This window comes from Felis catus, chromosome X (assembly GCF_018350175.1).
Source record: "Felis catus isolate Fca126 chromosome X, F.catus_Fca126_mat1.0, whole genome shotgun sequence".
Lineage (NCBI taxonomy): Eukaryota > Metazoa > Chordata > Mammalia > Carnivora > Felidae > Felis > Felis catus.
The window spans coordinates 55,675,961-55,697,517 of record NC_058386.1 but is presented as its reverse complement, the minus strand read 5'-3'; the positions used below and the strand labels follow the sequence as shown (position 1 = coordinate 55,697,517).

The following is a 21,557-nucleotide window of genomic DNA, read 5'->3' as shown; positions in this document are numbered from 1 at the left end:
TATTTGTTGGGAAATTTTTGATAGCTCATTCAATTTCTTTGCTGGTTATGGGTCTGCTCAAGCTTTCTATTTCTTCCTGTTTGCGTTTTGGGAGTGTGTGGGTGTTTAGGAATTTGTCCATTGCTTCCAGGTAGTCTAGTTTGATGGCATATAATTTTTCATAGTATTCCCTGATAATTGCTTATATTTCTAAGGGATTGGTTGTTATAACTCCATTTTCATTCATGATTTTATCTCCCTTTTCTTCTTGAGAAGCCTGGCTAGAGGTTTATCAATTTTGTTTATTTTTTCAAAAAACCAACTCTTGGTTTCATTGATCTGCTCTACAGTTTTTTTAGATTCTATATTGTTTATTTCTGCTCTGATCTTTATCATTTCTCTTCTTCTGCTGGGTTTCGGGTGTCTTTGCTGTTCTGCTTCTATTTCCTTTAGGTGTGCTGTTAGATTTTGTATTTGGGATTTTTCTTGTTTCTTTAGATAGGCCTGGATTGCAATGTATTTTCCTCTCAGGACTGCCTTCGGTGCATCCCAAAGCGTTTGGATTGTTGCCTTTTCAATTTCATTTGTTTCCATATATTTCTTAATTTCTTCTCTAATTGCCTGGTTGACCCACTCATTCTTTAGTAGGGTGTTCTTTAACCTCCATGCTCATGGAGGTTTTCCAGACTTTTTCCTGTGGTTGATTTCAAGCTTCATAGCATTGTGGTCTGAAAGTGTGCATGGTATGATTTTAATTCTTGTATACTTATGAAGGGCTATTTTGTGACCCAGTATGTGATCTATCTTGGAGAAGGCTCCATGTACACTTGAGAAGAAAGTATATTCTGTTGCTTTGGGATGCAGAGTTCTAAATATATCTGTCAAGTCCATCTGATCCAATGTCTCATTCAGGGCCCTTGTTTCTTTATTGATCCTATTTCTAGATGATCTATCCATTGTTGTAAGTGGAGTATTAAAGTCCCTGCAATTACCACATTCTAATCAATAAGGTTGCTTATGTTTGTGATTGTTTTATATATTTGGGGGCTTCCATATTCAGCGCATAGACATTTATAATTGTTAGTTCTTCCTGAAGGATAGACCCTGTAATTATTATATAATGCCCTTCTTCATCTTTTGTTACAGCCTTTAATTTAAAGTCTACTTTTTCTGATAGAAGTATGGCTACTCCAGCTTTGAGTTCCAGTAGCATGATAGATAGTTCTCCATCCCCTCACTTTCAATCTGAAGGCATCCTCAGGTCTACAATGAGTCTCTTATAGACAGCAAATAGATGGGTCTTTTTTTTTTATCCATTCTGATACCCTATGTCTTTTGGTTGGAACATTTAGTCCATTTACATTCAGTGTTATTATTGAAAGATATGGGTTTAGAGTCATTGTGATATCTGTAAGGTTTCATGCTTGTAGTGATGTCTCTGGTACTTTGTGGTCCTTGCAACATTTCACTCACAGAATCCCCCTTAGGATTGCTTGTAGGGATGGTTTAGTGGTGATGAATTCCTTCAGTTTTTGTTTGTTTGGGAAGACCTTTATCTCTCCTTCTATTCTAAATGACAGACTTGCTGGATAAAGGATTCTCGGCTGCATTTTTTTTTCTGCTCGTCACATTGAAGATTTCCTGCCATTCCTCTGGCCTGCCAAGTTTCAGTAGATAGATCCGTCACTAGTCTTATCAGTCTCCCTTTATATGTTAGAGCACATTTATCCTTAGCTGTTTTCAGAATTTTCTCTTTATCCTTGTATTTTGCCAGTTTCACTATAATATGTCATGTAGAAGATCGATTCAGGTTACATCTGAAGGGAGTTCTCTGTGCCTCTTGGATTTCAATGCCTTTTTCCTTCCCCAGATCAGGGAAGTTCTCAGCTATGATTTGTTCAAGTACACCTTCAGCCCCTTTCTCTCTCTCTTCCTCCTCTGGAATCCATATTATACAGATATTTTTCTGTTTGACTGCATCACTTAGTTATCTAATTCTCCCCTCATACTCCTGAATTTTTTTACCTCTCTTTTTCTCAGGTTCCTTTTTTTCCCTAATTTTAGTTTCTAATTCACCTATTCTCTCCTCTGCCTCTTCAATACGAGCTGTGGTCGCCTCTATTTTATTTTGCAACTCATTTATAGCATTTTTTAGCTCCACCTGTTTCTGAGTCCCTTGATCTCTGTAGCATTAGATTCTCTGCTGTCTTCTACACTTTCTTCAAGCCAAGCAATTAATTTTATGACTATTATTTTGAATTCATGCTCTGTTATATTGCTTAAATCATTTTTGATCAATTCGTTAGCTGTCGCTACTTCCTGGAGTTTCTTTTGAGGAGAATTCTTCCATTTCATCATTTTGGATAGTCCCTGGAGTGGAGCCGAACTGCAGGGCACCTCCTCTGTGCTGTCTCGGGTAACTTGTGTTAGTGGGCGGAGCCACAGTCAGACCCGATGTCTGTCCCCAGCCCACCGCTGGGGCCACAGTCAGACTGGTGTGTACTTTATTTTCCCCTCTCCCGGGGCAGGACTCAGTGTGGAGTGGTGTGGCCCCGGTCTGGGCTACTTGCACACTGCCAGGCTTGTGGTGCTGCTTCTATGGGATCTGGTGTATTAGCCGGGGTGGATCCACAAGGTGCACAGGGGCGGGAGGGGCAAGCTTAGCTCACCTTGCCGTCACTGGTCCCCTGTGGGAGGGGACCTGCAGCACCAGGAGGGAGGCAGGCATACCAGTGGGAGGGCTGGATCCACAGAAGCACAGCATTGGGCGTTTGCGCAGTACAAGCAACTTTGGTGACAGAAACTGGTTCCCTTTGGGGTTTTGGTTGGGGGGTGGGCGAAGGAGATGGCACTGGCCAGCACCTTTGTTCCCTGCTGAGTTAAGCTGTCTTCCAGGGCTCAATACTTCTCCCTCCCGGTGTCCTCTCTGCTCTCCGAAAAGAGCCGCTGACTTTTAACATTCCAGATGTTAAGTCCCGCTGGCTGTCATAACTCATGCAGTCCAGCCCCTCCACGTTTGCAAATCAGACTCAGGGGCTCTGCCTTGCTGGGCAGGCTGCTCCTACGCCACCCCGGCTCCCTCCCACCAGTCCATGTAGCATGCACCGCCTCTCTACCCTTCCTACCCTCTTCCGTGGGCCTCTTGTCTATGCTTGGCTCTGGAGAGTCTGTTCTGCTAGTCTTCTGTTAGTTTTCTGGGTTATTTAGTCAGGTGTGGGTGGAATCTAAGTGATCAGCATGATGCGGTGCGCCCAGCATCCTCCTACACTGCCATCTTCCCCCCCCCCCCCAAAAAAAAACTGGACATAATATTCTAACACAAAATATTCTCCATATGATTTCATGAGCTGGGCATAGCATCTGAAGCTTATCAAAGGACTGTAGATAATTTAAGGTAAGGTAACTAAACTAAGTTATCTCTGTTCAATTTTTTAAAAATTTATTTTTATTTTTTCTATTATTTATTTCTTATAACTTACATCCAAGTTAGTTAGCACATGGGGTAATGATGATTTCAGGAGTAGATTCCTTAAGCCCCTTACCCATTTAGCCCATCCCCCCTTCCACAACCTCTCCAGCAACCGTCTGTTTGTTCTCTATATTTAAGAGTCTCTTATGTTTTGTACCCCTCCCTGTTTTTATATTATGTTTGCCTCCCTTCCCTTATGGTCACCTGTTTTCTATCTTACAGAGCTCATACGAATGAAGTTATATGATATTTGTCTTTCTCTAATTTCGCTTACCATAATACACTCGAATTCTATCCACATAGTTGCAAATGGTAAGATTTCATTCTTTTTGATTGCCGAGTAATACTCCATTGTTTATGTATGTGTATGTATATATGTATATGTATATGTGTGTATGTGTGTGTATATATATATATACACACACACATATATACCACATCTTCTTTATCCATTCATTCATTGATGGACATTTGGGATCTTTCTATACTTTGGCTATTGTCCATTGTGCTGCTATAAACATTGGGGTGCTTGTGTTCCTTTGAAATAGCACACCTGTATCCCTTGGATAAATTCCTAGTAGTGCAATTGCTGGGTCGGAGGGTAGTTCTAGCTTTAATTTTTTGAGGAACCTCCATACTGTTTCCCAGAGTGGCTGCACCAGTTTGCATTCCCACCAGTAGTGCAAAAGAGATCCTCTTTCTCCAAATCCTCGCCAACATCTGTTGTTGCCTGAGTTGTTAATGTTAGCCATTCTGACAGGTGTGAGGTGGTATCTCAATGTGGTTTCCTGGATGAGTGATACTGAGCAATTTTTCATGTGTCGGTTGGCCATCTGGATGTCTTCTTTGGAGAAGTGTCTATTCATGTCTTTTGCCCATTTCTTCATGGGATTATTTGGTTTTGGGGTGTTGACTTTGAAATGTTCTCTATAGATTTTGGATACTAAACCTTTATTCTGATATGTCTTTTGCAAATATCTACTCCCATTCTATAGGTTGCCTTTTAGTTTTGCTAATTGTTTCCTTTGCTGTGCAGAAGCTTTTTATTTTGATGAGGTCCCAATAGTTCATTTTTGCTTTTGTTTCCCTTGGCTCCGGAGACCTGTTGAGTAAAAACTTTCCATGGCTAAGGTCAAAGAGGCTTTTGTTTGCTTTCTCCTTTAGGATTTTGATGGCTTCCTGTATTACGTTTCAGTCTTTCATCCATTTTGAGTTTATTTTTTTGTACAGTGTAAGAGTGGTCCAGATTCATTTTTCTGCGTGTTGGCGTCCAGTTTTCCCAGCACCATTTGCTGAAGACACTGTCTTCATTCCATTAGATATTCTTTCCTGCTTTGTCAACAATTAGTCGGCCATATGTTTCTTGGTCCATTTCTGGGTTCTCTATTCTGTTTCGTTGATCTGAGTGTCTGTTTTTGTGCCAGTACCATACTGTCTTGATGATTACAACCTTGTAATACATCTTGAAGTCTGGGATTGTGATGCCTCCTGCTTTGGTTTTCTTTTTCCAGATTGCTTTGGCTATTTAGGGTCTTTTCTGGTTCCATACAAATTTTAGGATTGTTTGTTCTAGCTCTGTTAAGAATGCTGATGTTGCCTTGATAGGGATTGCATTCAATATGTAGATTGCTTTGGCTAGTATTGACATTTCAACAATATTTTTTTTCCTATCCAGGAGCATGGAACATTTTTCCATTTTTTTGTGTGTCTTCTTCAATTTCTTTCATAAGCTTTCTATAGTTTTCATCACATAGATTTTCATCTCTTTGGTTAGATTTATTCCTAGGTATTTTATGGGTTTTGGTGCAATTGTAAATGGGATAGATTCCTTGATTTCTCCTTCTGTTTCTTCATTATTTGTGTATAGGAATGCAACCGATTTCTAGGCATTGATTTTATATCCTGCCACTTTGTTGAATTCATGGATCAACCCTAGAAGTTTTTTGGTGGAATCTTTTGGGTTTTACACATAGAATATCATGTCACCTGTTAAGAGTGAAAGTTTGACCTCCTCATGGCTGATATGGATGCCTTTTATTTCTTTCTGTTGTCTGATTGCTGAGGCTAAGGCTTCCAATACTATGTTGAGTAACAGTGGTGAGAGTAGACATCCCTTTCTTGTTCCTGCCCTTAGGGGGAAAGCTCTCAGTTTTTCCCCATTGAGGATGACATTGGCAGTGGGTCTTTCATATATGGCTTGTATGATCTTGAGGTAAAAGCCCTTCTATCCCTACTTTCTTGAGGGTTTTTATCAAGAAATGATGCTGTATTTTGTCAAATGCTTTGTCTGCATCTATTGAGAGGATCATGTGGTTCTTGTCCTTTCTTTTATTTATGTGATGTATCACATTGATTGTTTTGCGGATAGTGAACCAGCCCTGCAACCCAGGTATAAATCCCACTTGGTCCTGGTGAATAATTTTAATGTATTGTTGGATCTGGTTGGCTAATATCTTGTTGAGGATTTTTGCATCCATGTTCATCAGGGAAATTGGTCTATAGTTCTGTTTATTGGGGTCTCTGGTTTTGGAATCAAGGTAATGCTGGCTTCATAGGAAGAGTTTGGAAGTTTTCCTCCCATTTCTATTTTTTGGAACAGCTTCAAGAGAATAGGTGTCAACTCTTCCTTAAATGTTTGGTAGAATTTCCCTGGAAAGCCATCTGGCCCTGGACTCTTGTTTTTTGGCAGATTTTTGATTACTAATTTGATTTCTTTACTGGTTATGGGTCTGTTCAAATTTTCTATTTCTTCCTGTTTCAGTTTTGATAGTGTATATGTTTCTAGAAATTTGTCCATTTCTTCCAGCTTTCCCATTTCATTGGTGTATAATTGCTCATAGTATTCTCTTATTTATTTATTTCTGCTATCTTGGTTGTTATCTCTCCTCCCTCATTCTTGATTTTACTTATTTGGGTCCTTTCCTTTTTCTTTTTGATCAAACTTGATAGGGGTTTATCAATTTTGTTAATTCTTTCAAGGTACCAACTTCTGGTTTCATTGATCTGTTCTACTGGTTTTTTTGGTTTTGATAACATTGATTTCTGCTCTCGTCTTTATTATTTCCTCTCTTCTGCTGTTTTTGGGTTTTACTTGCCGTTCTTTTTCCAGCTCTTCAAGGTGTAAGGTTAGGTTGTGTCTCTGTGACCTTTCTTCATTCTTTAGGAAGGCCTGGACTGCTATATACTTCCCTCTTATGACCGCCTTTGCTGTGTCCCAGAAGGTTTGGGCTGTGTTGTTTTCATTTTCACTGGCTTCCATTTTAACTTCCTCTTAACTTCTTGGTTAGCCCATTCATTCTTTAGTAGGATGGTCTTTAGTCTCCAATTATTTATCTTTCCACATTTTTTCTTGTGGTTGATTTCGAGTTTCATAGCTTTGTGGTCTGAAAATATGCACAGAATAATCTCAATTTTTTTTTTTTTTTTTTTTTTTTTTACTTGTTGAGGCCTGATCTGTGTCCAGTATGTGGTCTATTCTGGAGAACGTTCCACATGTACTGGAGAGGAATGTGTATTCCAATGATTTAGGATGAAATCTTCTGTATATATCTGGTCAGTCCATCTCATCCAGTGTGTCATTCAAAGCCATTGTTTCCTTGTTGATTTTCTGTTTAGATGGTCTGTCCATTGCTGTAAGTGGGGTGTTGAAGTCCCTGACTATTATGGTATTATAATCAATGAGTTTCTTTATGTTTGTGATTAAGTGATTTATATATTTGGGTTCTTCCACATTTGGAACATAAATGTTTCCAACTGTTAGGTCTTCTTGGTGGATAGACCCCTTAATTATCATATAATGCCCTTCTTCATCTCTTGTTACAGTCTTTATTTTAAACTCTAGATTGTCTGATATAAGTTTGGCTACTCCAGCTTTCTTTTGGAGACCATTAGCATGATAGATAGTTCTCCATTCCCTTACTTTTAATCTGAAAGTGTGTTTAGGTCTTAAGTGGGTCTCTTGTAAACAGCATCTAGATGGATCTTGTTTTCTTATCCATTCTGTTACCTTATGTCATTTGATTGGGGCATTTAGTCCATTGACATTTAGAGTGAGTACTGAAAGATATGAATTCATTGACATTATGTTGCCTGTACAGTTTGAGTTTCTGGTGGTGTTCTCTGGTCCTTTCTAATCTTTGTTGCTTTTGGTCGTTTTTCTTCCATCTTTTCTCTTCTCAGAGTCCCCCATAAAAGTTCTTGCAGGGCTGGTTTAGTGGTCACAAACTCCTTTAATTTTGTTTCTCAGGGAAACTTTAATCTCTCCTTCTGTTTTGAATGAAAGCCTTGTTGGATAAAGAATTCGTGGCTGCGTATTTTTCCAATTCAACACATTGAATATATCCTGCCACTCTTTTCTGGTCTGCCAAGTTTCTGTGGCTAGGTCGGCTGCAAACCTGATGTGTCTTCCCTTGTAGGTTAAGGACTTTTTTCCTCTTGCTGCTTTCAGATTCTTTACTTGCCTGAGTATTTTGTGAATTTGACTATTATATGCCTTGATGAAGGTCGGTTTTTGTTGAATCTAACGGCAGTCCTCTGTGCTTCCTGGATTTTGATGTCTGTGGCTTTCCCCAGGCTAGGAAAGTTTTCCACTATGATTTGTTCACATAACCCTTCTACCCCTTTTTCTCTGTCTTCATCTTCTGAGACTCCTGTGATTCTGATGTTGTTCCTTTTTAATGAGTCACTGATTTCTCTAATTCTTAAATCATGCTCTTTGCCTTAGTCTCCTGTAGGGAATAAGCTTACAAATCCCCCGGGTTTACATCAATGGGTTAACAAGGCATAAAGAAGTACAAAACCATTGGATGCTCACATCTGAGTTTGGGTAAAAAAGACAAGGCAACCAAGAATAGGGAGGTACAAAGGAACCCAATACATAGGTATATGAAATAAACAAGATTAAATATTCAGGGTGGAAGCACCCCACAATTTAGTACTATAACAGAATGCTGCTTTAACAGGAAGGAAGGACCAAGTTAGGTAAACAGGTAAATTGGGCTACAGACCGCTGCGCTACAGGTGAAGTAGACCAGAGCAGAGATGATTAACAAAAGAAAAGGTGCCTTGTTAACTCTGAGGTCACGTGTCCTACCTGTCTCATTCCCCTAGGCTAGCTAAGATAAACAGAGGTGGTGCCTCATGTTCGCTATAAACAACCTTCCACCTGACTGCCTGGCATCAGCATTTTGCTTTGTATTAGCCCAAACCCCTAACCCCAAATGTCTTCAGGACCCCCTTTCCCTCACAACCACAAGTTAAAGTTCACAGATTTATTGTCTCTTTGCGCATGTCCATCACCATGTTTGTAAGCCTTCTTATCCTAATAAAAACAGGGCAAGGACTCTTATTTGGGGCTCTTGTCTTTTCCCAGACATTAGCAATCTTGTTTTTTCATCCTGTGTCCTGCTCTCTTGCTAGACAAGAGAGAACATTAGACACAGAGTCTACGACAGTCTCCCTCTTTTTTTCTGCTCCATTGTTCTCCATAAGTTTGTCTTCTATATTGCTTATTTGCTGCTCTGCCTCATCTGTCCTTGACACTGTGGCATCCATTCAAGACTAAGGCTCAGTTACAACATTTTTATTTTCATCCTGACTAGCTTTAATCTCTGTGGAAAGGGATTCTAATCTGTTTTCAACCTCAGCTAGCATTATTATCGTGATTCTAAATTCTGGTTCAGACATCTTTCTTGTATCTGTGTTGATTAAGTCCCTGGCTGTCATTTCTCCCTGTTCTTTCTTTTGGGGTGAATTCCTTCGTTTCATCATTTTGAAGGAAGAACAGGAACTAAAAAGGTAAAAAAAAGTTAAAATTAAAAAATTAAAAACACACAAAAAATCAAATAAAGGATGCTAGATCCTAGGTGTGTTCTGGTCTGGTTGTTGAAAGGAGCTTGATAGGTTAGAGAATAAAGGAAAGAAAAGGAAAATGCTTGAAAATTTGAAAAAAATGAATACAATGAAATAGAATAAAATGAAATGATGAAATTAAAAAAGAACTTGAAAAATTTACAAAAAGGTAAAAAAAGTAGAAAAAATTAAATAATGTTTTTAATAGAAATGGAAAATAAAAATAAATTTTTTCTCTTTCTGTATTCAAGGATAAAAAAAGAAAGAAAAGAAATTGAATAGATGGGCCAGTAGACTTAAGTACGATTGAAATTATATCAGCTTCCCCTAGAAATCAAACTATGAAGCACTTTATAGTCTGTAAACTAAGCAGGCAAAGAGACTTGTGTTGTTCCTGAAGAGTGAGGTTGGCCCAGTTGGGCAGGGCTTAGTGCAATGGCTCTGTTCTCCACTAGATGGTGCTGCTTAGCTTACTGGGGTTGATTGTTGTGGTCCTGTAGGTGTGTATGCACAGATGCATTAGGAGTGAAAATCGTGTCACCCAGCTACCCAGTCTGTAGTATCAGAACTCTGTGCTCTCCATGACCAGAAATCAGGCACCCCTCCTTTGTCTCCAGCTTCCATCCACTCCCCACTTTTACACTGTCTGTGACCAAGCCATCAGGTTGCCAGGTGGCACCTCCCTTCTGAGTTTTATCTCAGATGTAGCTGTGTTTCCCAACCCCTCACTTCTGAGGGACTGTGGCTTTGACCTGCTCAGACCCTCTGGGGGAGAGTCTCACTGAGCAATGGCTGGGTGCTGGCCCACCCCCAGGAACATTCAGGAGACCATGCTGCTGCTGATGCCCAGAGACTGTGGCCACGTGCCAGCCTGCCCCGGAAAAAGTTTGCGCTATCTTGTAGCAGCAGCATTTCAGGAGTTATGGAAAATTGCAACATACATCTGCACCAGTCTACCCCCTTAACGTCCTTGTTCCAGCACCAGTGAATGTGGTTGCTCTCCAGGGTCCACTGGGGACTTTGCCTGTGGGGAGGCTGCACAGCCTCTACCAAATGTCCTCCCAGCAGGGGAACCACCTCTCCCCACGTGGCCTGAGGACCCTAAGGACCTCGCTCTCTGTTCCTGGGGATTTGCCCTTCCCACCAGAGCACCACCAGGTATCAAGGTGCAGAGTTTCAGACCCTGAACTCTCCCTGTTTATAAAGTCTTAATGGAATTTAAACCCTCTCCTTTCTCCTTTCTCCCTGTTTTGTTCAGTCCCTTGAGTAATCTTTCTTTTCTCTCCAGCTGCTTTTGGGCGGGGGGGGGGGAATGTTTTCTGTACTCTCCCCCCATCTCTGTCTTCTCTCTGCAAGGAAAAGCAGCTCCCTGCCCTCCGCGGGGCATAAAATATATATATTTTATATATAAATATATATATATATATGTATATATATATATATATATTTTTTTTTAAATACCTAACAGTCAGACTTCCTAAAAAATCTAAGAGACGCTACTTGCCAAGGGAAAAAAAATGCATTTTAATAATACTCACATGTTTCCTCCAAGAAGTTTTGAGTTGAGGGTGATGGTAACTGCACCAAACCAGACAATGACAAAGACTTCTGCAAACTGGGGCCCTCCATCCTTTTCACTATCTACAGAGCTTCTTTGAAGCATTCTGTGACAAGGAAATGGCATGAGAAATGCTTCATCTTTTATTTAGAGCAATAAAGTTAAGGCATGGGTTGTCCAACATTGAATCAGAGAGCTGTCTGAAACCTCACCTAGAGATCTGTAATATGTAGGCTGTATAAAAGGAAGATGTCAGAAATATTTAGCAATGCTCCTTTATTTCAAATTCCAAATGCCTCAGGACTACAAGGGTTGCCTCATATGGCCTTGTTAAGATGTTTACATGCATTACTGAAGACCGTTTTGGTTAAGCACAGGTTATAAACTGAAGGGCCAAATGTGGCTCACAGACATGAGGTTGTTGGTCTGTACATGGCTTAACATGGGTTTAAATCCAAGATGACATTATTTTAAAGTTGGGAGGTTTCACATAAAAACATGTATTTTTGGGGGCACCTGGGTGACTTGGTTGAGCATCCAATTTCGGCTCAGGTCATGATCTCGTGGTTCATGGGTTCGAGCCCTGCATTGGGCTCTGTGCTGACAGCACAGAGCCTGGAGCCTGTTTTAGATTCTGTGTCTCCCTCTCTCTCTGCCCCTCTCCTGCTCACACTCTGTCTCTCTCTCTCTCTCTCTCAAAAAATAAACATTAAAGAAATATGTATTTCTGGATTTTCTTAAAAAACCAGAAGAATTTCTAACACATTGCTACACAGCAACAATTGGGAGCAGGTGACACAGCAGCAGCTCCCTTCACAAGGGGCTTCAGGTCACCAATTCCCAACGAATACATTTAGGTTACTTTTCTAGCCCTTAGACACATTTGGATTTGTAACCCTGGGGTTAAGTCTTTAGTTCTTACATTCAAAAATGGAAACATTCTATAAACCTATTTAGCTGTGGATTTTTAAAAATAAAAACATACAGATTATTACTAAGATACTTTGCTTTAAAATAGAGTAGTTGAACTGTCACTTAAATATCCTCTCTTTGTCTAAGAATTTTACAGACATAAACTGTTTTGAACTTTGGACAAGAACACTTGGATTCAGTGTCATTTTTTTCAGAAAAATAATAAATAACACCAAGCTCACAATCTCTTTTCATTACATAGTATAGACAAGTCACATAGTAAGTCTCGCCCTGCTATGCTGTTTGCCAGTACAGGCTTTTGTATTCTACAGTTGTACATAGTCCATTCTGAGTCCTGACAATCCGATGCAAGGAATGCTGGCATTCATCACTTGTCTGGAATCTCTATTGCTTCAGCATGGTATGATAGAAGAACATTAACTGGCCTCAAAGGAAGGAGATCCAGAAAGTGATCCTAGTTCTGTCACTAGATACATACACTAGAGTAATCATTTCATGTCTTGGGACTCCAGTTTTCCTCTCTGCAAATAAATTGGGTAAAACTACATAAACTCTAATGTTAACCTTTTAAAACTAAAAAAGTACATGCTCAGAGATTCTAATATAAACCTGTCCATCAAGGCACCAGGTTATTGCCCTTGATGTGGTTATTAAAGGGCTAAGAAAAAGCACTCTATGTTATTACCTAAATCACCACATGATCAATTTACATTAAAAAAAATGGGTATGGGAGCCTGGGTGGTTCAGTCAGTTAAGCATCCAACTTGATTTCAGCTCAGGTCATGATTTCATAGTTGGTGAGATCAAGCCCCATGGAACCTGCTTGAGATTCTCTCTCTCTCTCTCTCTCTCTCTCTCTCTCTCTCTGCCCCTTCCTCTCTCACGCTCTCTTTCCCTTCCTCCCTCTCTCTCAAAATAAACTTTAAAGTAAAAAAGTGGGTAGAAAAGCCAGTAAGAAACTTGCTGAATTTAGAATCATAAAACATCAAGCCTGGAAAGGATCCTCAGCCATCTCCTTTTACAGATATGGAAGAGGAGACCCAGAGGGGTTAGGTGGGAAGAGAGGTATAATAATCATAGAGATAGAGAACGGGCAGTGAAGGAAACCTGAGGTTGAATCCCAGGTCTACCACTGACTGTGTGATCTTGGTTCAGTCCTCAATCTCTGTGAACCTAAGCTTGTTTGTCAAAAAAAGAAAATAATATTCTTGTTATGATGTTAAAATAAGAGAAGGTAGGGGCGCCTGGGTGGCGCAGTCGGTTAAGCGTCCGACTTCAGCCAGGTCACGATCTCGCAGTCCGTGAGTTCGAGCCCCGCGTCAGGCTCTCGGCTGATGGCTCGGAGGCTGGAGCCTGTTTCCGATTCTGTGTCTCCCTCTCTCTCTGCCCCTCCCCCGTTCATGCTCTGTCTCTCTCTGTCCCAAAAATAAATAAACGTTGAAAAAAAAATTTAAAAAAAAATAAGAGAAGGTATTTAAAAGTTTTCTGTAGGGGCGCCTGGGTGGCTCAGTTGGTTAAGCGTCTGACTTCGGCTCAGGTCGTGATCTCGCGGTCTGTGAGTTCGAGCCCCGCGTCGGGCTCTGTGCTGACAGCTCAGAGCCTGGAGCCTGCTTCTGATTCTGTGTCTCCCTCTCTCTCTGACCCTCCCCCCATTCATGTTCTGTCTCTCTCTGTCTCAAAAATAAATAAACGTTAAAAAAAATTAAAAAAAAAGTTTTCTGTAAACTGGGAAAAATTATTATATACATTTTGGTTCTAAGTAGCCCAAAATCGCTTTGCTGATAGCACAGTCAGGATGAGAACCCAGAACTGAATCCTAATGCAGTACTTTTTTTCCTCGCTACCAATGGTTATATTCCCCTCTCCAATGGAACTTCGCTCTTCCTGTCCTCTCCCTTTATGTACTATGTGTATAGAAAGCCTAACACTTTGAAACATGATCTTGCTTTGAACTGTACCACTTCTACTCTAATTTATTCTCATTCGTATTATTGTTAAGATTTAAAAACAATATGTTTGCAAATAAACATTGCTTAAACCTACAGATATTTAATTCACTTAGTTTAATGATAGGGAGGTGCATGAGAGTAAACAAATATCTATTCAACAAAAATGGCTAAAGCAGGCTAAGAAATTGGTAAACAGGTGAGCATAATTTTCCCATCTCTAATTCCATCATTTTTTGAATTGATCTGGAAACCTACCTGACTTTTTAGATTTAGATCATAAGGAGCATAATGTGTCAAAGAAGTCCTAACTGAAATATTCAATATTCCCCTCAATTTTGAAACTCCACACAAAAAGTATAGTCTATCTCAAATGACAAAGGATGGAAATGTAAGTACTTACAATGCAAGTGTCACACAAAGGATCAAAGGGCCCCATAAATCCCCTACAAGGCAAGCAAAAAACAGAAGATTGTTAGGAAACAACTATGTAGAATTTCCTATCTTTATTCCAATATCTGCCTTTCCCACTCTTGGAATTCAGACATCAAGGCTCTCCCTGCCCAACCCTTCCAACCTCTTACCCCTCTACCTGCCCTCCCTGCTCCTCGATTCTGAATGCCCTTCTTCATATATCCTTTAAATTCTGTTTACTCCATATCCCACAAATCACCCTTCTTCCACCTATTAAGCCACATTCCAGCATGCTATAAAGACCAATGGGCGGGAGTCAAGAGACTTAGGTGCTCCACCCTCAGAAACACTAGAGTTAACTCATTCCACCAAACTGACACTATAGGAGACAGGGCAAATATAATCAGGATCACCTCAAGAATATGAAAATTGAAGCTGAGAAGTGACTTACCCAAGTTTATATAAATATTTATTAGGTATGGAGGTGGGACCACAATCTAGATCTTCCGATTCCTACTCCAAAGTTCTTTCCACTCTGCCACACTCCTTCCCTTTTATAATCATTAAATTGAACTAGTATGGAATTGCTGTTCTTATAAGTGAAAAAACAGCCCAATATTGGTAATTTTATAAAGTTAAACCTTAGCAAATAACATGAAAGCTTTTTGAAAGGTATAAATCGCTCTACCAACATCAGGTGTAAGCACAGTGGTTCTCAATTAATAGCTGTTAGGTAATTAATATGCCAACAGATGAGTAACATACAGCTTAGAGCAAAATTACCTTCCTCAACAAATATGAAAAAAGATACATATACCATTTCTAACTTTAACCTCATATGTACATAACTTTAAATAAGTATGCATATGTACATACTTACATTGGTTTTTTTTCATATTATATAAGTAATTTTGATATCACTGTGGCAAGTTAGGAAGATGTAAAAACAAATCATAATCCTACCACTCCGATTAAATATTGTTCTTGTTAAATTTTTGAACTTATCAATTGAAAAGTGAATTCAAGTACAACTGACATTAATATACTAGCTTTTAAAAAATACACTGAGGTTTTTTAATTAATAAAATTCTGTAACTGTATTTAAAAATCTTTATTTTAGTAGAATATATATATAGAATATATTATAAACACACATATATAGAATATATTATATATATATACATACATGTATATATATGTATATATATATAAACACAAAATTTGCCATTTGAGTCACTTCTAAGTGTACAGGCTTTGAGTACAGTCATCATTGTACAACCTTCATATCACCCATCTCCAGAACTTTTTCATCTTCCCAAACTAAAACTCCAACCCATGAAATAATAACTCTCCACTTAGCCTCCAGCAATCATCATTTTACTTTATTTCTAGAAATTCAACTATTCTAGGTATCCAATATAAGTGAAAAAATATAATATACGTCCTCTTGTGACTGGCTTATTTTACTCAGCAAAATGTCTTCATGGTTCATCCACGTCATAGCCTGTGTCAGAATTTCACTCCTTTTTAAAACTAAGTAATATTCCATTAATACATAGGATATGACATGGTGTATACACCACAATTTGTTTATCTATCCATCCATTGATGCCATTGAAATTGTTTTCACCTTTTGGCTATTGTGAATAATGCTGCTATGAACATGGGTGTACAAATATCTGTTTGAGTTCCTGCTTTCAATTTTTGGGTATATACTCAGAAGTGGAATTGCTGGATCATATAGTCATTCTATGCTTAGTTTTCTAAGGAGTCACCATGTCGTTTTGCACAGCAGCTGCACCATTTTACATTTCCACTAGCAATGCACGAGGGTTACAATTTCTCCATATTCTCACCAGTAGTTGTTATTTTCTGTTTCTTTGATAATGACCATCCTAATGGATGCAAAGTCCTATTGCATTGTGGGTTGTTTTTTTTTTTAAGATTTTTAAGTCGTGAATTTTTTCCTTGCCACTTTGCCCAGGACTGTGCTAACACAGCAGGGCAGAAGTGCAAATCTGGGCCATGACTTACTCACCCTTTGTGCCAGCCCATCTGTGTATCCCAAGGTCTGAGAATGGACCTTAACATATGACACGGCTAATCATCATCACTAATCTGCAAAGTTAACACACTGGTTCTGCATTGTCACTGAAGCAACCTTGCCCTGAACTGAGCCACAGCAGCAGTTGAAAGGATATCTTCACATCTGGGATAACAGTGGTAGAATGGAAAGGGCACTGAACTTGAAACCTGGGTTCTAATTTTGCCTGTGTCATCCTGACACTCACCTTCGTGGAGACTCGTTTTCTTCACCTGTAAAACAGGAGCCATAACTTTTCATAAGGTTGTTGTAAGGATTAAAAAAGAGGTATGTGTGTGTAGGCAGAGGCAAGGCACTAGAATAATAGCTATCATTTATGGAGTGCCTAATAAATGTCAGATGCTGTGCAAGGTGGCTGGTATGCATGATCTCTAATCCTCACCAGCAGGTATGTTATTATCTCCACTTTAACAGGGGAAGAAAGTTGAGCCTCAGAAAAGTTAACTGTCTTATCCAAGATAACACAGGTAGGGATGGAACTGCTATTCAAACCCAGATCTGTCCATGCTCTTTCCATCACATACCAGCGGTAGCAAATCATGTCAGCTCCAACCCACAGTGTACTATGTTGAAAAAGATTCTGACGCTGCATCCTGTCTCCACAGAGTGACAGCATATATGCCACATATTTGACATCCCTACATTATAGCTGAGATGCCGCCAAAATAGAAGGTACACTCATGTATAACATCATTGTTACTATTCTCACACAACTGATTCAATTTTTCTAATAAAGGGTACTATGAAAATAACACTAAAAGGTCTAAAAATTTTAATAATAAATTCTAAATAAGAGCATAATGTACTGCAAGCACTGTTTTGATAGAACTCTTGAACAAAAAAAATGCAGTCATCAGACTAATAGTTCTGAAAATAGAAATGTCAATAAAGGTATTAATAATTTTGTTAATCCTTAATGGGTATTAGCTGTTATTCTAATTTAATATTTAAACATTTTGCCTTTCCTTTGGAGACTGTCAGCTCTTTGAACAAAAGTCCTTATGTGTTTACAATTTCCAGAGATATTTTTTGCAGTGTCCACTATAGCAGTTGAGGATATACAAACTATATTTGTTGATGAAGATAATATATTAAGCAAAATCTTCCAGTCTCTGAAATTCCATTCTAATTTTTTTTATTTCTTCCCAAATTTTCATTTGTATATTCATTTATATATTTTTTCATCCAGTTTTCTTATCACAGAAATTTAGCCATATAGGGGCGCTTGGGTGGCTCAGTCGGTTGAGCATCCGACTTCAACTCAGGTCATGATCTCACACTCATGGGTTTGAGCCCCGTATTGGGCTCTGTGCTGACAGCTCAGAGCATGGAACCTGCTTTGGATTCTGTAGCTCCCTCTCACTCTGCCCCTCCCCCACTTGCGCTCGCGCGCGCGCGCGCGCGCTCTCTCTCTCTCTCTCAAAATAAATAAACATAATAATAAATTTTTTTTAATTACAAAAAAGAAATTTAGCCATATAAAGTACTTATGATAAGATAAAGCAAAAAACAGAAAATTCTCAAAAGCCTCATATACTTACAATCTCTCAAAAGAGTGTTACTTTTTCTTGGATACAAAACATGCATGAATTTTTTCCCAACAGCTTTTAGATCACGCATCTGAAAGACATAAACAACTTGCTGCATTGTCATGACCAAAGTTGCCAAGTAGTTCCCTTACTTAATTTGCTAAGATTTATTTTAATTTCCTGGGAATCCTTCATGTGGAATTTTAGAACTACAATTCCAGTTTAACTCCTTCACAATACAAACAAACCAGAGAGGTAGGGCTTTTCTATTAACTTTTTTATTAACTCCTTAGGCCAACGTTTAACTCTTTACCATACCCACCAGTTCTATTTTGATTTTTAAAGCTCTGTAAAAGAGAACTATAGCCGTTCTGATACCTTAAAGAAATTAAAGTAATAATAGCACTACTAAAGTCTGCTCTGCAAAACATGGCATCTGACATTCAGTTCACAAGTGATGAAGTCCCAAGGGCCAATCACCCTGCTCCCCAGCTACCACATTATTCACAATATAAAACAAATTAGTTTCCAACATTCCCAATTTAACTGGTAAATGAAGCCTAGAAGCCAGATTTTTAAGAATCAAGACATTTGAGGAAGAATATAGTAATACAAACATAACCTCTCAAAATATAGTTGAGATAATTCTGTCCTAATTTTTTCACCTAGAAATTTCTTCATGTCGGGGCGCCTGGGTGGCTCAGTTGGTTAAGCGTCTGACTTCAGCTCAGGTCATGATCTCACAGTTCGTGAGTTCAAGCCCCGCATCAGGCTCTGTGCTGACAGCACAAAACCTGGAGCCCACTGCGAGTTCCATGTCTCTCCCTCTCTCTCTGTTTCTCCCCTGCCCCTGCTCTCTCACTCACTCTCTCTATTTCTCTCTCTCTCTCAAAAATAAATGAACATTAAAAAAAATTTCTTCGGGGCGCCTGGGTGGCGCAGTCGGTTAAGTGTCCGACTTCAGCCAGGTCACGATCTCGCGGTCCGTGAGTTTGAGCCCCGCGTCGGGCTCTGGGCTGATGGCTCAGAGCCTGGAGCCTGTTTCCGATTCTGTGTCTCCCTCTCTCTCTGCCCCTCCCCCGTTCATGCTCTCTCTCTGTCCCAAAAATAAATAAACGTTGAAAAAAAAATTTAAAAAAAAAAAAATTTCTTCATGTTATTAACAGTGCTTTGTAAATACATTTTTAATGGCTGTTTGGTATTCCACCACATAGATGTAACATTATTTAATTGATATCCCCTCTGGTGTTCAATTTTTCCCTATTATAACGAATGCTGGGATGAACATTTTTGTACATTAATATTTTTCTGTATTTTAAAAACATATTTTTAAAAAAATTTCCGTACACTCTAGGTGGAGCAGAATTATCAGCTTAAAAATATTTTAACATCTGAAGATTCTTAATACTCATTATAGCCAAACTGCTTTCCAAAAAGGTTATACCAAATTATTCTCTAGAGTAAAATCTTAAAATTTCAATAAATTATATTGAAAGTCAGTGAACCAAACAAAAGAAATATTACAAAGTGCTATTAGTTATTTAGTCCCATGATACTGAACAGAAGTTCTTTCAACTAGTCTCACTTACAATAGTATTCTGAACAGATTCATTTAACGTGGAGCTGTCAAATTCCCGAATGTGAGATCTCATAGGAATGGTGATTTCTCCTTCCACAGGGATGTCTTGTGAGATGGATATATCAGAAAGGCCTGCAAACTGAGAAGAGTTGGGAAAAAAAAATTAAAGCCTGTAATCAACTACAGCATTCCTCAAAGACATCATTTCCTAGTGAGTAGGGAGTATGTCTTTTTTTTTAATTTTTTTATTCTTTCTTTAGTTTTGAGAGAGAGACAGTGAGACAGAGTGTGAGTTGGGGAGGAGCAGAGAGAGAGTGAGACATAGAATCCGAAGCGGGATCCAAGCTCTGAACTGTCAGCACAGAGCCCGACGCAGGGCTTGAATTCACAAACCACGATATCATGACCTGAGCCGAAGCTGGATGCTTAACCAAGGGAGTCACCCAGGTGCCCCAGGACTATGTCTTTAGCAAGGCATTAATTTATCAGACATTAAACAATGTGGTTAACTAAAATTCTCAAATGCTTATTTCTTTTAAAGGAGATAGCATTTGATGGAAAAAATATGAAGTAAATTTCACAGACACTTTCTTGCCCTTAAATATTTGGTTTCTTTCAAGCATGAAATCTTCACAGGACACACACAAGCTAGCAAGATTGCAAAGCTATTTAAAAAGACCTTTCAGCAATGACATCTTCACATAGTCACAATTCTGTAGCTCTTCTGTTCTTTGATAGGCTCTGGTGGCCTCTGCTGGCTAGAAAAAAGCATTATGTGAAGCCTAAAGCGAAACTGGGAAGAACAGGGAAATAGCAAAATAAATCTTAATCTATACTCTTTTTACCAGGTTATCTGGCAAACCAGATCAAATAACATTTCCAAAATGAATTATGAGACTAAAAGCTTTTAAACTCTTATGTTCATCTGCCAAATTTGATTACTGTAACTAAAACTCAGGAGTCTTCTAGTTCCTAAGAAAACAAATATGACAATCACTTCTCCCATGACTTTTGGCCCAATGGGCACAATATTTAGAGGGTAGCAGCTGCAGGTAAATGAAGTGTAAGACAGTATACTGAAATTCTAGGAAGAATAAAGTTGTTCAAAGAACTTCTGAAAAATAAATTCTCAAACACACTTTTTAATAAGAAACGAAAATTAGGGGTGCCTGGGTGGCTCAGTCGGTTGAGTGTCCGACTTCGGCTCCCGTCATGATTTCACAGTCTGCGAGTTTGAGCCTTGCGTCGGGCTCTGTGCTGACAGCTCAGAGCCTGGAGCCTGTTTTGGATTCTGTGTCTCCCTCTCTCTCTGCCCCTCCCCCACTTGCTCTCTCTCTTTCAAAAATAAATACATAATTAAAAAATAAAAAAAAAGGGGGCGCCTGGGTGGCGCAGTCGGTTAAGCGTCCGACTTCAGCCAGGTCACCATCTCGCGGTCTGTGAGTTCCAGCCCCACGTCGGGCTCTGGGCTGATGGCTCAGAGCCTGGAGCCTGTTTCCGATTCTGTGTCTCCCTCTCTCTCTGCCCCTCCCCCGTTCATGCTCTGTCTCTCTCTGTCCCAAAAATAAATAAACGTTGAAAAAAAAATTTAAAAAAAAATAATAATAAAAAAATTTTAAAAAATTAAAAAAAATTAAAAAAAAGAAATGCAAATTAAAACTGCTTGTAATAAAAATGTTTACGTGTTAAGACTGGCAAAAATCCAACAGTTTGACAACATACTCTGCAGGTGAAACTGTGGGGAAAGAGTATTCACACGCTTCTGGTGGAAATGCAAAGTAGTACTACATTCTACTGAAGATGAATCTGGCCATACCTAGCAAATTTATATATGGATCATCCACTGAAAGCAATGCCACTTTTAGGAGACTAAAGATAGAGTAGCAAAAATACTACTCCATTGTTCCAAAAGGAACATATACACAAAGCTGTTTATTATAACGTTACTTGTAAGAGCAAAAACCTGAGAATAACCTAAACATCCATCAACATAGAACTAGCTGAACAAAGTATGATGTATTCACATAATGGAGCACTGTGCATCTATAAGAAGGAATGGGAGTATCTCTAAAGAACTATTTATGGAGTATTGAATAAAAAAACAATGTGGAGAAAAGTTTTTATGATATGCTGCCATTCATTTAAGAAAGTAGAGGCTATAAAGGCGCTCAATGCACACACACGCACACACACTCA

The 21,557-nt window shown here is 39.1% G+C and overlaps 1 protein-coding gene across 2 annotated transcripts in view; it reads right to left on the bottom strand.

The window, feature by feature from the left end:
- The window catches only part of YIPF6 (Yip1 domain family member 6), a 41,175-nt gene that overhangs the window by 8,107 nt on the left and 11,511 nt on the right, over window positions 1-21,557 (bottom strand). For both annotated transcript variants that reach the window (XM_023248889.2, XM_023248890.2), the window contains exons 2-5: window positions 19,372-19,500; window positions 17,795-17,873; window positions 14,139-14,181; window positions 10,837-10,962 (exon numbers count right to left, since the gene is read on the bottom strand). In XM_023248889.2, coding sequence (XP_023104657.1) covers window positions 10,837-10,962; window positions 14,139-14,181; window positions 17,795-17,873; window positions 19,372-19,500 — 377 coding nt within the window. The remainder of the gene's footprint in view (window positions 1-10,836; window positions 10,963-14,138; window positions 14,182-17,794; window positions 17,874-19,371; window positions 19,501-21,557) is intronic.